This window comes from Danio rerio, chromosome 2 (genome assembly GCF_049306965.1).
Source record: "Danio rerio strain Tuebingen ecotype United States chromosome 2, GRCz12tu, whole genome shotgun sequence".
Lineage (NCBI taxonomy): Eukaryota > Metazoa > Chordata > Actinopteri > Cypriniformes > Danionidae > Danio > Danio rerio.
In genome coordinates, this window is record NC_133177.1 from 1,697,768 (window position 1) to 1,710,417 (window position 12,650).

The 12,650-nt window shown below is 38.7% G+C and overlaps 1 protein-coding gene across 48 annotated transcripts in view; it reads right to left on the reverse strand.

Annotated features, from left to right (window-relative positions):
- dab1b (DAB adaptor protein 1b) overlaps nt 1-12,650 on the reverse strand; it is a 74,115-nt gene that overhangs the window by 3,772 nt on the left and 57,693 nt on the right. For 27 of the 48 annotated variants that reach the window (XM_005171114.6, XM_073921052.1, XM_073921042.1 and 24 more), the window contains 5 exons: nt 8,341-8,397; nt 7,922-8,021; nt 5,840-6,346; nt 3,258-3,349; nt 506-579 (listed from right to left, as the gene is read on the reverse strand). In XM_005171114.6, the coding sequence (XP_005171171.2) occupies nt 523-579; nt 3,258-3,349; nt 5,840-6,346; nt 7,922-8,021; nt 8,341-8,397 (813 nt within the window). In that variant the 3' untranslated portion in view covers nt 506-522. 48 annotated transcript variants of the gene reach the window in all.

Sequence of the window (12,650 nt, forward strand, 5' to 3'; positions counted from 1 at the left end):
ATGAAAAGATAAATAGTGCACAGTTTACTTCGGTTTATTTGCTAATAAACTTCACCTTATGAATAACAATTCCATCATGATGCAAACACGTGCTATGTTCACCCGCGAGTTGCGTCGATGTCTGGGAAACGCACCCCTGCACCTTTAAGCTTTGATTTGTGTTGGGACAACATAAAAGAATCCAATTTTCACATTTCTCCACTTTAGACAGTGTTTTCATCACAGATACGTTTTCATTTCCTAAAAGTGCCATCTCAGTGTGGACGAAAGGCCAAAGAAGAATATGTGTTTTAAAAAATAGTGTGAACATGGCCTGAAACGCACTGTATTTTGCTGAAATTCCTGCAGCACTGAACTGAGGTGAAGCTTTGGGATTATCCTGCGCTCCGCTGAGCATCTGTGACTAATTTGCAGAAGCAGAAAGCAACAGAAAACCCTATCCTCCTCTCCCCGTGCATCCCCTGGTGTTTTCCTGAAAAAGGAAGCGAGGAGGAGAGAAACCGACCCAGAAGACGTCGCTCTTTAGGCATCCTGCTGGGAAGAGTCTGGAGGATTTATCTGAGCATCTGCTGCTTTCTCCTGCAACACAGAGAACGAGACTATTGATGAGAACAAACATGACAATAGATGTGCTACCTATCCTGCTTTTATATGTGCTCATTCTGAGCTATCACAGTACAAAACGCTGATGGAAACGCAAACATGCCCACACACTGCAAAAAAAAAACGTTTCTTACTTAGAGTTTTTGTCTTTTTTCTAGTCCAAATATCTAAAAATTCTTAAATTAGGAAGCCTTTTCTAGATGAGCCCAAACTATTGTCTTGTTTTAAGAAATAATGTGTCAAAATGAAGCAAGTTTTCCTTAAAACAAGCAAAATAATCTGTCAATGCTGTAAGCAGTGGTGTAAAGTAACTCATTACAAATACTCAAATTACTGTAATTAATTACCTTTTCTCAGGAATTGTAATTTACTGAGTAGTTTTTTAAAAAAGTGTACTTTTACTCTTACTTGAGTACATTTTTAGTGCTGTACCGGTACTTTTACTCCACTACTTTCCTTTAACCTGCAGTCACTAGTTTTTTTCTTGTCTATGGAGATTAACAAAATCAGACCTGTGATTCCTGTCCAATCAAATCACACAATGAAGGTAAATAGCATCATAATGAAGTACTTCAAGAAATGGGCGCTTTATAAATACAGCAAACTGTTTGGAAGCATTAAAAGTGTCCAAGAAGACGTCTAAAATCAATATCAGTATTTGACATCAATAGGTTTAGGATGTTGGCTTGACATTGGATTTTGGTTACTTTCTAACACAACCTAAAATCAACCAAATATCAACGTCATTTAACGTCGTTATTACTGGACATCAAAATAACATTATCATTAGACGCTGGCTAGACATTAAATTTTGGTCACCTGACATCACAACCTAAATCTAACCTAATATTAACATCTCATGACGATGTGTGCCTGATGGGCAATAACTAAATGCACTACAGAATGTTACGTTTACACACACATCCACAAATAACATGTAAATGCATCAGCTTTTCACAGCGTAATACTCACTAGGCAAGTAATGGTACTTTTAGTTGAGTATGATTTTTCAGTACTCTTTCCACCACTGGCTGTAAATAAAATAATATTGTTTTTCCTTTGGACATACTAATATTTAGCTTACCACATTGGCAGATTATTTAGCTTGTTTTAAGGAAAAACTCACTTAAAAGTGAGTAATTTGAGAGTTTTGACAATATACTTAATTAGGTACACCAGTCCAACTGCACGTTAATGCAAATTTCCAATCAGCCAATCACATGGCAGCAACTCGTAGACATGGTCAAGACGATCTGCTGCAGTTCAAAACTGAGCATCAGAATGGGGAACAAGGGGGATTTAAGAGACTTTGAACGTGGCATGGTTGTTGCTGCCAGACGGGCTGCTCTGAGTATTTCAGAAACTGCTGATCTACTGGGATTTTCATGCACAACCATCTCTAGGGTTTACAGAGAATGCTCCGACAAAGAGGAAATATCCAGTGAGCGGCAGTTCTGTGGGCACAAATGCCTTGTTGATGCCGGAGGTCAGAGGAGAATGGCCAGACTGGTTCCAGCTGATAGAAAGGCAACAGTAACTCAAATAAGCACTCGCTACAACCGAGCTCTGCAGAAGAGCATCTCTGAACACACAACACATCCAACCTTGAGGCGGATGAGCTACAGCAGCAGAAGAGCACACCGGGTGCCGCTCCTGTCAGCTAAGAACAGGAAACTGAGGCTACAATTCACACAGACTCACCAAAACTGGACAATAGAAGATTGGAGAAACGTTGCCTGCTCTGATGAGTCTCCATTTCTGCTGTCGGATGCTCAGCTCAGAATTTGGCTCCAACAACATGAAAGCATGGATCCATCCTGCCTTGTGTCAGCGGTTTAGGCTGCTGGTGGTGGTGTAATGGTGTGGGGGAGATTTTCTTTGGGTCCATTAGTACCAACTGAGCATCAACGCCACAGCCTACCTGAGTATTGCTGCTGACCATGTCCATCCCTTTATGAGCACAGTGTCTCCATCTTCTGATGGCTACTTCCAGCAGGATAACACCATGTCATAAAGCTCAATCATCTCAGACTGGTTTCTAGAACATGACAATGAGTTCACTGTACTCAAATGGCCTCAACAGTCTCCAGAGCTCAATCCAATAGAGCAGCTTTGGGATGTGGTGGAATGGGAGATTGGCTTCATGGATGTGCAGCCGACAAATCTGCAGCAACTGATGCAAAATCTCTGAGGAATATTTCCAGTAGCATGTTGAATCTACGCCAAGAAGGATTAAGGCAGCTCTTCAGCATTAAACTATAGATCTTATTTTTGCAGTATATTTCTTTTTTGGCAAAAAAGAGGGTTGGATATGTCAGCTAACACCTTATTAAATAAATTACGATATTATCAACGATCATAAATATGAGAAGCAAGCTTTTATGCACTTTGTTTAATAGTAGGCTAAAAATGTGATATTTTAACATGATTTTAATTCATAACTTTAATAGTTTTGTTTGTTTTAATCATTTGAGTCATTCATGTTTCAACAATAATGTAGTACGCTAAAGAGGTAAACACTTTCTCTGTTTCTCATTTCAGTCAGTAACAGACCTCCCTTAAACTTCCACGATACTCCAAAAATCCCATGACCCGTGGAAACCCTTAATATTACACAAGACATTTCTATTGATTTCTTAAAAAAATGACCTTACCAAAACTTCTGGCACACTGACTGAGCTGTCCTGTAATTCCTCTACTGAAGTGGCATCTGCGGTGGTTTGCTTCTCCGGATCAGGAGTCGCACCTAGAGAACAGGATAGTAGGATTTGTTTTTTTTTTAAATAGTTTTTACAATATATATTTCATTTTCTTTGTTTTAGTAATTGTAGTTTATCAGAGTTATGAGAAAATGTCTAGTGTCGACAGTTTAATGTCTGCGCAGTTTCATAAACCTTTTAGCAGACATCTAAGTAATAAAAATGTAATAATTATGTGAACAGACCATTCATTCATTCATTCATTTTCTTGTCGGCTTATGCCGAGTTCAGACTGCATAATTTTCAAAGTAGCCGTGTCACAGATGTTTTCACACTGCATGACTATCTGGGCTTGCGTTTCGTCGCTGCTTTGTTTACACAGCAAGATGGTTCGGCGACATGGACATTCACATTGCACGACTTTACTATAGGGAGAATCGCCGACAACTTCGTCCAAACTACGTCTCACAGCCAAAAACATGTAGTATATCTTTTGTTATTAACTACATAATGAGAAAGAAGCCTTTAATGGGGTAGAAAATGTCCATGTTTGCTCACCTGGGTTTAAAGGGAATTAGCCATTTCTCCTTAACGATGATAATAAACTAATTTCTTTCTGTATGAAACGTCAAACAGACACGGGTGCTCCTGAGTCCTGTCAAACCTCCACTACTTTTCCCTCCATTTCGTCGGTCCAAATAAACCGAAAAAGAGCGCTTTTAACTTCTCCCCCAGCCTCCCGCTGGCCTGCAGCAGGTATACACACACACACACACACAAGTGAATGCCGCTCTCTCATTGGCTGTAGGCGATCGCTGATGTTATTTTCAGTCAAAACTCAATTCACACGGCATGATTTGAATCGCTGACAGCTCCAGATATTCAGCACGCCAAATATCTCACAGGCATCGGCGACTCATCGGTGATTCTCTCAGATCACGTGTTTGATAGTTCATACTGTGTGATTGTCACTCACGTGCACGAGCAGCGATTTGCCTGTGATTTCAGGCATTTGTCGGCGATTTCTCAAAACCTGTCGGCGAGCCAAAATCGGGGCTAAAATCACGCAGTCTGAGCTAGGCATTAGTCCCTTTATTAATCCGGGGTAGCCACAGCGGAATGAACCGCCAACTTATCCAGCAGATTTTTACGCAGCGGATGCCCTTCCAGCCGCAACCCATCTCTGGGAAACATCCACACACACTCTTACACTACGGACAATTTAGCCTACCCAATTCACCTGTACCGCATGTCTTTGGACTGTGGTGGAAAGAGGAGCACCCGGATGAAACCCACGCGAAGGCAGGGAGAACATGCAAACTCCACACAGAAACGCCAACTGAGCCGAGGTTCGAACCAGCAACCCAGCGACATTCTTGCTGCAGGCGACAGCACTACCTACTGCGCCACTGCCTCGCCACCAGACTATACAAATGCAACTTAAAGAAATAAAGTAAAATAATGAACGAGACTTAAAGATCAGAGTCAGTAAAATGATCCGAACTTCCCATCACTAGTTTCAACCCAAGCTCATTCTGAAAACGTAGTCCCGCGGACGTTTCTGGAGACAGCGGAATACGTCCCGGGGGGTACGTACGTATTATTTTTTTCAAGCTAACGCTGCGGGGCGGTGTGACGCCGTTTCCTTTCGCGCTTGCCGGCCGACCGCTTACCTCCATGTGGAGGGCTTCCCCGCTGCAACCCGTTTGTCCACTCAGCTCAGCGTGTACGTCGGCAGGCTCAAGATGCAGAGAGAAAGAGCGGTTCCAGCAATCAGGTAAGACAAAAACAGAATCCCAAAAATTAAGTGAACGAGTTTCGTAACAGGGTGAGAACGTGGTGAAATCCGAAAACGCGGTAGAAAAAAAAAAAAAATCAGGGCTTTTATTTTTTTGGACAGCTTTTGTAAACTGTTGCTCGGGTTTAGGGAAGCGGGCGGGTGGGTCGATCGGTAAGATTGGTTGGGTTCAGGGAAGGAGGAGGGCGGGTCGGCCGATTGGCGGCCAGTCAGTCGGACAGCGGCCTCCGGCGGGTTCACGCGAGAACAGCGCAGCGCGAAACGCACTCGCGAGAGGCGTCTGAGACGCGAAAAAGCGCACAACAGCGGCCTCTCTCGTATTCGCGAAAAACTAAGGGCCCTATCATACACCCGGCGCAGTTTGGCGCAAGGCGTGGCGCTGTAGTCTTTTGGTAGTTTCAGCTTGGCGCAAGAGTGGTTTTGAGGCGTTGCGCTACGCTGTTTAAATAGCAAATGCATTAGCGCTCATATGTGCGCCCATAGGCGTTCTGGTCTAAAAAGGAAACGTTCTGAGGCGGACCGCTGGCGCGTTGCTGTTTTGAGAAACTATAATAGATTTTTCATTTGACCAAAACTAACCCGGTCTAAACTCCAGCGCAGAGTTGCGCCTCGCTTACTACGTTTCCACAATGAGCCTGGGTTGACTAGTTTAGATTAGTTTTAGTTTTCGAGTATTAAAATAATCTTGCTAGTAAAAACGCCTTTCACAAGATAATAACCCTCCATCTCGTGAACTCACAAGAATCAGTAGCGGACGCTGATGTCGACGGCTCTGTAGTCTGCAGTGTCATCTGTGAAAGATCCAGCTCCTCGCAGGAGTCCACCGAGGGCTCAATAGTGTCCTGTTTGTTTATGCAAATCTCCGCAGTTATTACTTCCTCATGAGGGTCTGTGTTTATGGCATGCTCAGATCCCGTTGAGTCTACTAAATGCTGAGGGCTCATAAAGTTTGAGGACGTCTCCGGAGGTTCACAGGACTGAGGGCGCATGCTGGCGAGGGGGATCAGACCCTGGAGCACCGCGGCTGAAATGGGGTGCGTCCCCAAACCAACAGCCTGCGCCGGGACGAACGCCCACTGCTGCTGACCCGTGGCTGGGGAGTGGAAGAGGTTGGCCTGGCCCCAAATCACAGGCTGTCCTCCGGGGAGCATCTGGGCCATGTGGAGCGGTGTCTGAACCCCGAACGCCATCGGAGTGGCCTGGGGCGTCCAGTGAGCCGCCTGGAGGGCACCCATGGTCATATAACCTGAGGAACAAGAGCAGACTCTGAGAACCAGCAGGGGGCGTATTACAGAAAGTGTCTTATCAAACACAGGCTAAATGGACATATAGTTAAAGTCACAATTATAAGCCCCCTGCATATTTCCCTCCCAATATCAGCTTAAAGTGACATGTAAAGGCTTCACTAGGGTAATTAGGGTAAAGTTAGGGTAATTAGGCAAGTCATTGTATAACAGTGGTTTGTTCTGGAAACAATCCAACACTAATATTGCTGAAGGGGCGAATAATATTGACCTTAACATGGATTTAAAACAAATAAAAACTACACCTTTATTTGTTGCGAATAAACTTGTAGCCAAAATGACATACTGTTCCTTTAACTCAGTGTTTCTCAACTGGTGGGTCGTGACCCAAAAGTGGGTCGCGGGAACATTTTCAGTGGGTCGCGGAGTGTGTGGTCAAAAAAACAACAACAAAAGTTTAATTTTTTACTTATTTTGCATATACCGGACTTTTATTTTGAAATGCGTGCGCGACAACCCAATCGTTTGACAAGTGAAATTTCATTTAATTATTGCAACAAATATGTCGAAGCGCAAGTACGACTCCGAATATGTTAAGGATGGATATATATATATATATATATATATATATATATATTGACGACAAAAAAGACTTAAAGCATCAGTGTCATATCCCTAGTAGCAAAGAATTCTGGCCCAGATTTGGCATAAAGCTGGCACAGCAGGCATTCATCCGGCACTGGCATACAGCATGTGGGCCAAACATGGCCCGGGTTTGGCAGAGGTGGCACCGTCTTTAAGGCGGCACACAAGATTTGGGCCAGATGAAAAACGTAGTATTTGGCCCAGATTTTAAAATTTGATAAGTGGGCCATGTGAGTTTGGCCAGTCTTGACCCACATTTAAAATACACTAAAATCATTTTTGAGTAAAGAAAAAAAATTCTACCAATCAGGTCACTTTGAGAAAAAGCGTGCCCATAGTGTGCCTAAAGCGCATCACTCCATGCGTTTATCAATTTCATTGCAATCGTGACACACCGACCTATCTGGCCCAGTTCAGGCCCAGTTATGAGTTATTAACTTGGCTGAGACTTGGCCCAGATATGGTCTGTGTTTGGCCCTTGTCTGGAAGCCAGATTTGGTCCAGTCATGTACTGTAATTCACTGCGGCATGTGGGCCAAGCAAAACCTGATTGTGTGGGCCAGAGCTGGGCCAGAGAAAATTTGCTATGTGGGATGTAGTGAGGTGCTCTCATAAGAGAGCATGAAACCTTCTATGTTAAAACAACATTTAGAAACCAGAAAACATGTTTTATTAAGAGTTTATTATTAACAATATTTGTCGTTTTTACTTTGTAATATTGGTAAATTGCTTATGATGTATCGGTCACTGCTTGTTTATGTTAACAAATAAACACAAATTAAGTATAATTCCTAAAATTGTATTATAGTTCCTTAAAATTTGGGTCGCGGCTTGATGACCTTGTAAAAATGTGGGTCCCATGGCTAAACTAGTTGAGAACCCCTGCTTTAACTGATTATAAAACTGATAGGAAATCAGCTTTTGTAGGATACCTGTGGGGACAGCGGGTGGACTAAAATGCGTGAAGAGTTCAGGTCGGACAAATCGTCGTCTCCTTCCGGGATCCAGTGTGGTGGCCGGTGATGCGGGCATCTGTGACAAAATTGATACAATAATTTGCATGATGGTATAATAATAAAGTGCACACAAATACATGCATATACTCACTCAGACACATTCAACATTTCTCACATTATCAGTTTATTTATTATAGCTAATTAACGGGCACGGCAAGTGTTTTTCAGCCACCGATAAACTTCCGGTGCAATGTTCGTTTTCAATTTCATCAGGTTCCTTTTACAGAATCAATAATGTAGTAAATAAAAATATAGTCCTGTAGACCTAACCAAACTAAAGAAGTATTGAAATAAATCATTTACGTGTCAGTGTTAAAAATGAGAAGTTTACTTACAGAAAGGATGTCTGGCGGGGTGGCCATGTCTCCAAAAAGATCCACCTGGCTAATATTCTGCAATACAGTCAGTGAAGAGGACAGAAAATGCATTTTACAAGACAGAACATCTGCATACAATCAATAAATGAGCCAACAAATTAAATAATAATCAGATAAAATGAAATAATGCTTCAATTGGAATTAAAGTAAAGCACAATATGTGATTATCAGCAGAAAACCTTCAATAAAGACAATGATCAATGTAAGAAAATATTGGTAAATTAACAGTCTTACATGTTTTGGAATTAGTGTTTCTTGCTATTTGTTTATGCATATGGGAAGTTTGAAAAAGGGACTTTTATTGACATGTTTAGTAGTAAACTGATATATTGGCTGTAATCATGGTACAAAAACAAGTAATACACTGACTTAATTCTTTATTAGTTTTAAACAACTAAAATGTCACTAAAAGTCACTGTAGAGTTAAACTTTCAACACAAAAGTCAACAGAGCAGACAATAATGTCTCATAATGCAATTCATAAACAGAAAACACCTGTGAATGACAAAATATATAGGTTTTTTTTTAAGTATGGCAATGAATGACACCAACAAATGAACAGACATCGAGTATAAAACATGAAGTACAAGCAATGAGGTGAATTATAACAACACTGCATGTCCATTTAGCCAGAACCCAAAGTGCATGCAAAACAAACAAAACCCAATAACAGCACAAATATAATATTCTAGTAAAATAATCAAGAAATCTCGAGTTTTGATGTACTCAAACACAAGCAATGTTTGTTAGTTGTTCTCAAACATTGCAGAAGGGGGAATGAGATTTATGCAGGACTCCAGGCACTCAATATAGGCTCCGACTGAATGAACAGACAAGCAATAACACTCTGTGAAAAATGGACTGATAACAATATTTAACATGGATTCATTCAGATGAATCTGTTAGAAACCTGTCTGGCTATTTGCAATGCTTAGCTGACTTTTCAGTGTATTTTTTGTTCAACGTCATGAAGTAACAATTTTCAGTGCAGCCAATGACTTTTATTTCATTTTGTCCAAAACAACTTTTCTTATGAAATAGTTGAATGAACCACAAAAACAAACATCTGTGTGACTTTCCACACAGCAAAAAGTAGATAGTTGACTTAAAAAAGTAAGTTAACCCTTTGTACCTTCATTTTATAATTATGCATAGTTTATAATTAACTTCATTACTAATATTGAGGGAAAAGATTTACTCACTTTTTACAGTAAACTCAACTTATCGCTTTAAAAGTAACAGGTTTACTCAAAGTCAACTAATCACTTTTAAAGCAACATGTCTACTAAATTTGTTAAGTCAAATAACTGCTTTTAAAACAATGAGTTTAACTCTTTATGTAAAGTCAACTAATCGCCTTTAAAACAACAAGTTTACTTGCTTTTAATAAGGTCAATTAATCACTTTTAAAACAATGAGTGTACTCACTTTTAAGTAAAGTCAACAAATTGCTTTTAAAACAATGAGTTCACTCATTTTAAGTATTCATCTAATTGCTTTTAAAACAACGAGTGTACTCACTTTTAATTAGTCAACTAATCACTTTAAAAAAATGAATTTACTCACATTTTAAAGTAGTCAACTAATCGCTTTTAAAACAACGAGTGTACTCACTTTAAAGTAGTCAACTAATCGCTTTTCAAACAACTAGTTCACTCACTTTAAGCAGTCAACTAATCGCTTTTAAAACAACTAGTTCACTCAATTTAAGTAGTCAATTAATCGCTTTTAAAACAACTAGTTCACTCACTTTAAGTAGTCAATTAATCGCTTTTAAAACAACTAGTTCACTCACTTTAAGTAGTCAGCTAAACGCTTTTAAAACAACTAGTTCCCTCACTTTAAGTAGTCAACTAATCGCTTTTAAAACAACTAGTTCACTCACTTTAAGTAATCAACTAATTGATTTTAAAACAACTAGTTTACTCACTTTAAGCAGTCAACTAAACGCTTTTCAAACAACTAGTTCACTCACTTTAAGTAGTCAAATAATCGCTTTTAAAACAACTAGTTCACTTACTTTAAGTAGTCAACTAATCGCTTTTCAAACAACTAGTTCACTCACTTTAAGCAGTCAACTAAACGCTTTTCAAACAACTAGTTCACTTACTTTAAGTAGTCAACTAATCGCTTTTAAAACAACTAGTTCACTCACTTTAAGCAGTCAACTAATCGCTTTTAAAACAACTAGTTTACTCACTTTAAGCAGTCAACTAAACGCTTTTAAAACAACTAGTTCACTCACTTTAAGTAGTCAAATAATCGCTTTTAAAACAACTAGTTCACTTACTTTAAGTAGTCAACTAATCGCTTTTCAAACAACTAGTTCACTCACTTTAAGCAGTCAACTAAACGCTTTTCAAACAACTAGTTCACTCACTTTAAGTAGTCAAATAATCGCTTTTAAAACAACTAGTTCACTGACTTTAAGTAGTCAACTAATCGCTTTTAAAACAACTAGTTCACTCACTTTAAGTAGTCAACTAATCGCTTTAAAAACAACTAGTTTACTCACTTTAAGTAGTCAACTAATCACTTTTAAAACAACTAGTTCACTCACTTTAAGTAGTCAACTAATCGCTTTAAAAACAACTAGTTTACTCACTTTAAGTAGTCAACTAATCGCTTTAAAAACAACTAGTTTACTCACTTTAAGCAGTCAACTAATCGCTTTTAAAACAACTAGTTCACTCACTTTAAGCAGTCAACTAATCGCTTTTAAAACAACTAGTTCACTCACTTTTAGTAGTCAACTAATCGCTTTAAAAACAATTAGTTCACTCACTTTAAGCAGTCAACTAATCGCTTTTAAAACAACTAGTTCACTTACTTTAAGCAGTCAACTAATCGCTTTTAAAACAACTAGTTCACTCACTTTAAGCAGTCAACTAATCGCTTTTAAAACAACTAGTTCACTCACTTTAAGCAGTCAACTAATCACTTTTAAAACAACTAGTTCACTCACTTTAAGTAGTCAAATAATCGCTTTTAAAACAACTAGTTCACTCACTTTAAGCAGTCAACTAATCGCTTTTAAAACAACTAGTTCACTCACTTTTAGTAGTCAACTAATCGCTTTAAAAACAATTAGTTCACTCACTTTAAGCAGTCAACTAATCGCTTTTAAAACAACTAGTTCACTTACTTTAAGCAGTCAACTAATCGCTTTTAAAACAACTAGTTCACTTACTTTAAGCAGTCAACTAATCGCTTTAAAAACAACTAGTTCACTCACTTTAAGCAGTCAACTAATCGCTTTTAAAACAACTAGTTCACTTACTTTAAGCAGTCAACTAATCGCTTTTAAAACAACTAGTTCACTCACTTTAAGCAGTCAACTAATCGCTTTTAAAACAACTAGTTCACTCACTTTAAGCAGTCAACTAATCGCTTTTAAAACAACTAGTTCACTCACTTTAAGCAGTCAACTAATCGCTTTTAAAACAACTAGTTCACTCACTTTAAGCAGTCAACTAAACGCTTTTAAAACAACTAGTTCACTCACTTTAAGTAGTCAAATAATCGCTTTTAAAACAACTAGTTCACTCACTTTAAGCAGTCAACTAATCGCTTTTAAAACAACTAGTTCACTCACTTTAAGCAGTCAACTAAACGCTTTTCAAACAACTAGTTCACTCACTTTAAAGTAGTCAACTAATCGCTTTTAAAACAACTAGTTCACTCAATTTAAAGTAGTCAACTAATCGCTTTTAAAACAACTAGTTCACTCACTTTAAGCAGTCAACTAATCGCTTTTAATACAACTAGTTCACTCACTTTAAGCAGTCAACTAATCACTTTTAATACAACTAGTTCACTCACTTTAAGCAGTCAACTAATCACTTTTAAAACAACTAGTTCACTCACTTTAAAGTAGTCAACTAATCGCTTTTAAAACAACTAGTTCACTCACTTTAAGTAGTCAACTAATCGCTTTTAATACAACTAGTTCACTCACTTTAAGTAGTCAACTAATCGCTTTTAAAACAATAAATTTACTTACATTTTAAAGGTCAATTAATCGCTTTAAAAGCAACAAGTTTATTCACTTTTTAAGTGATGTTGACTAATCTTATTTAAAGCAACGCAATTACTCACTTTTTACAACTAATTGCTTTAAAAGCAACTGGTTTACTCACTTTTTAAAGTAAAGTCAACTAATTGGTTTTTCTACAGTGCAGTCATCCATTCCCTTGTATATGATCACTACTTTAATTAACATTTTGTGACATAACCAAACATAGAAATATTTTGATCACTTTCATTTT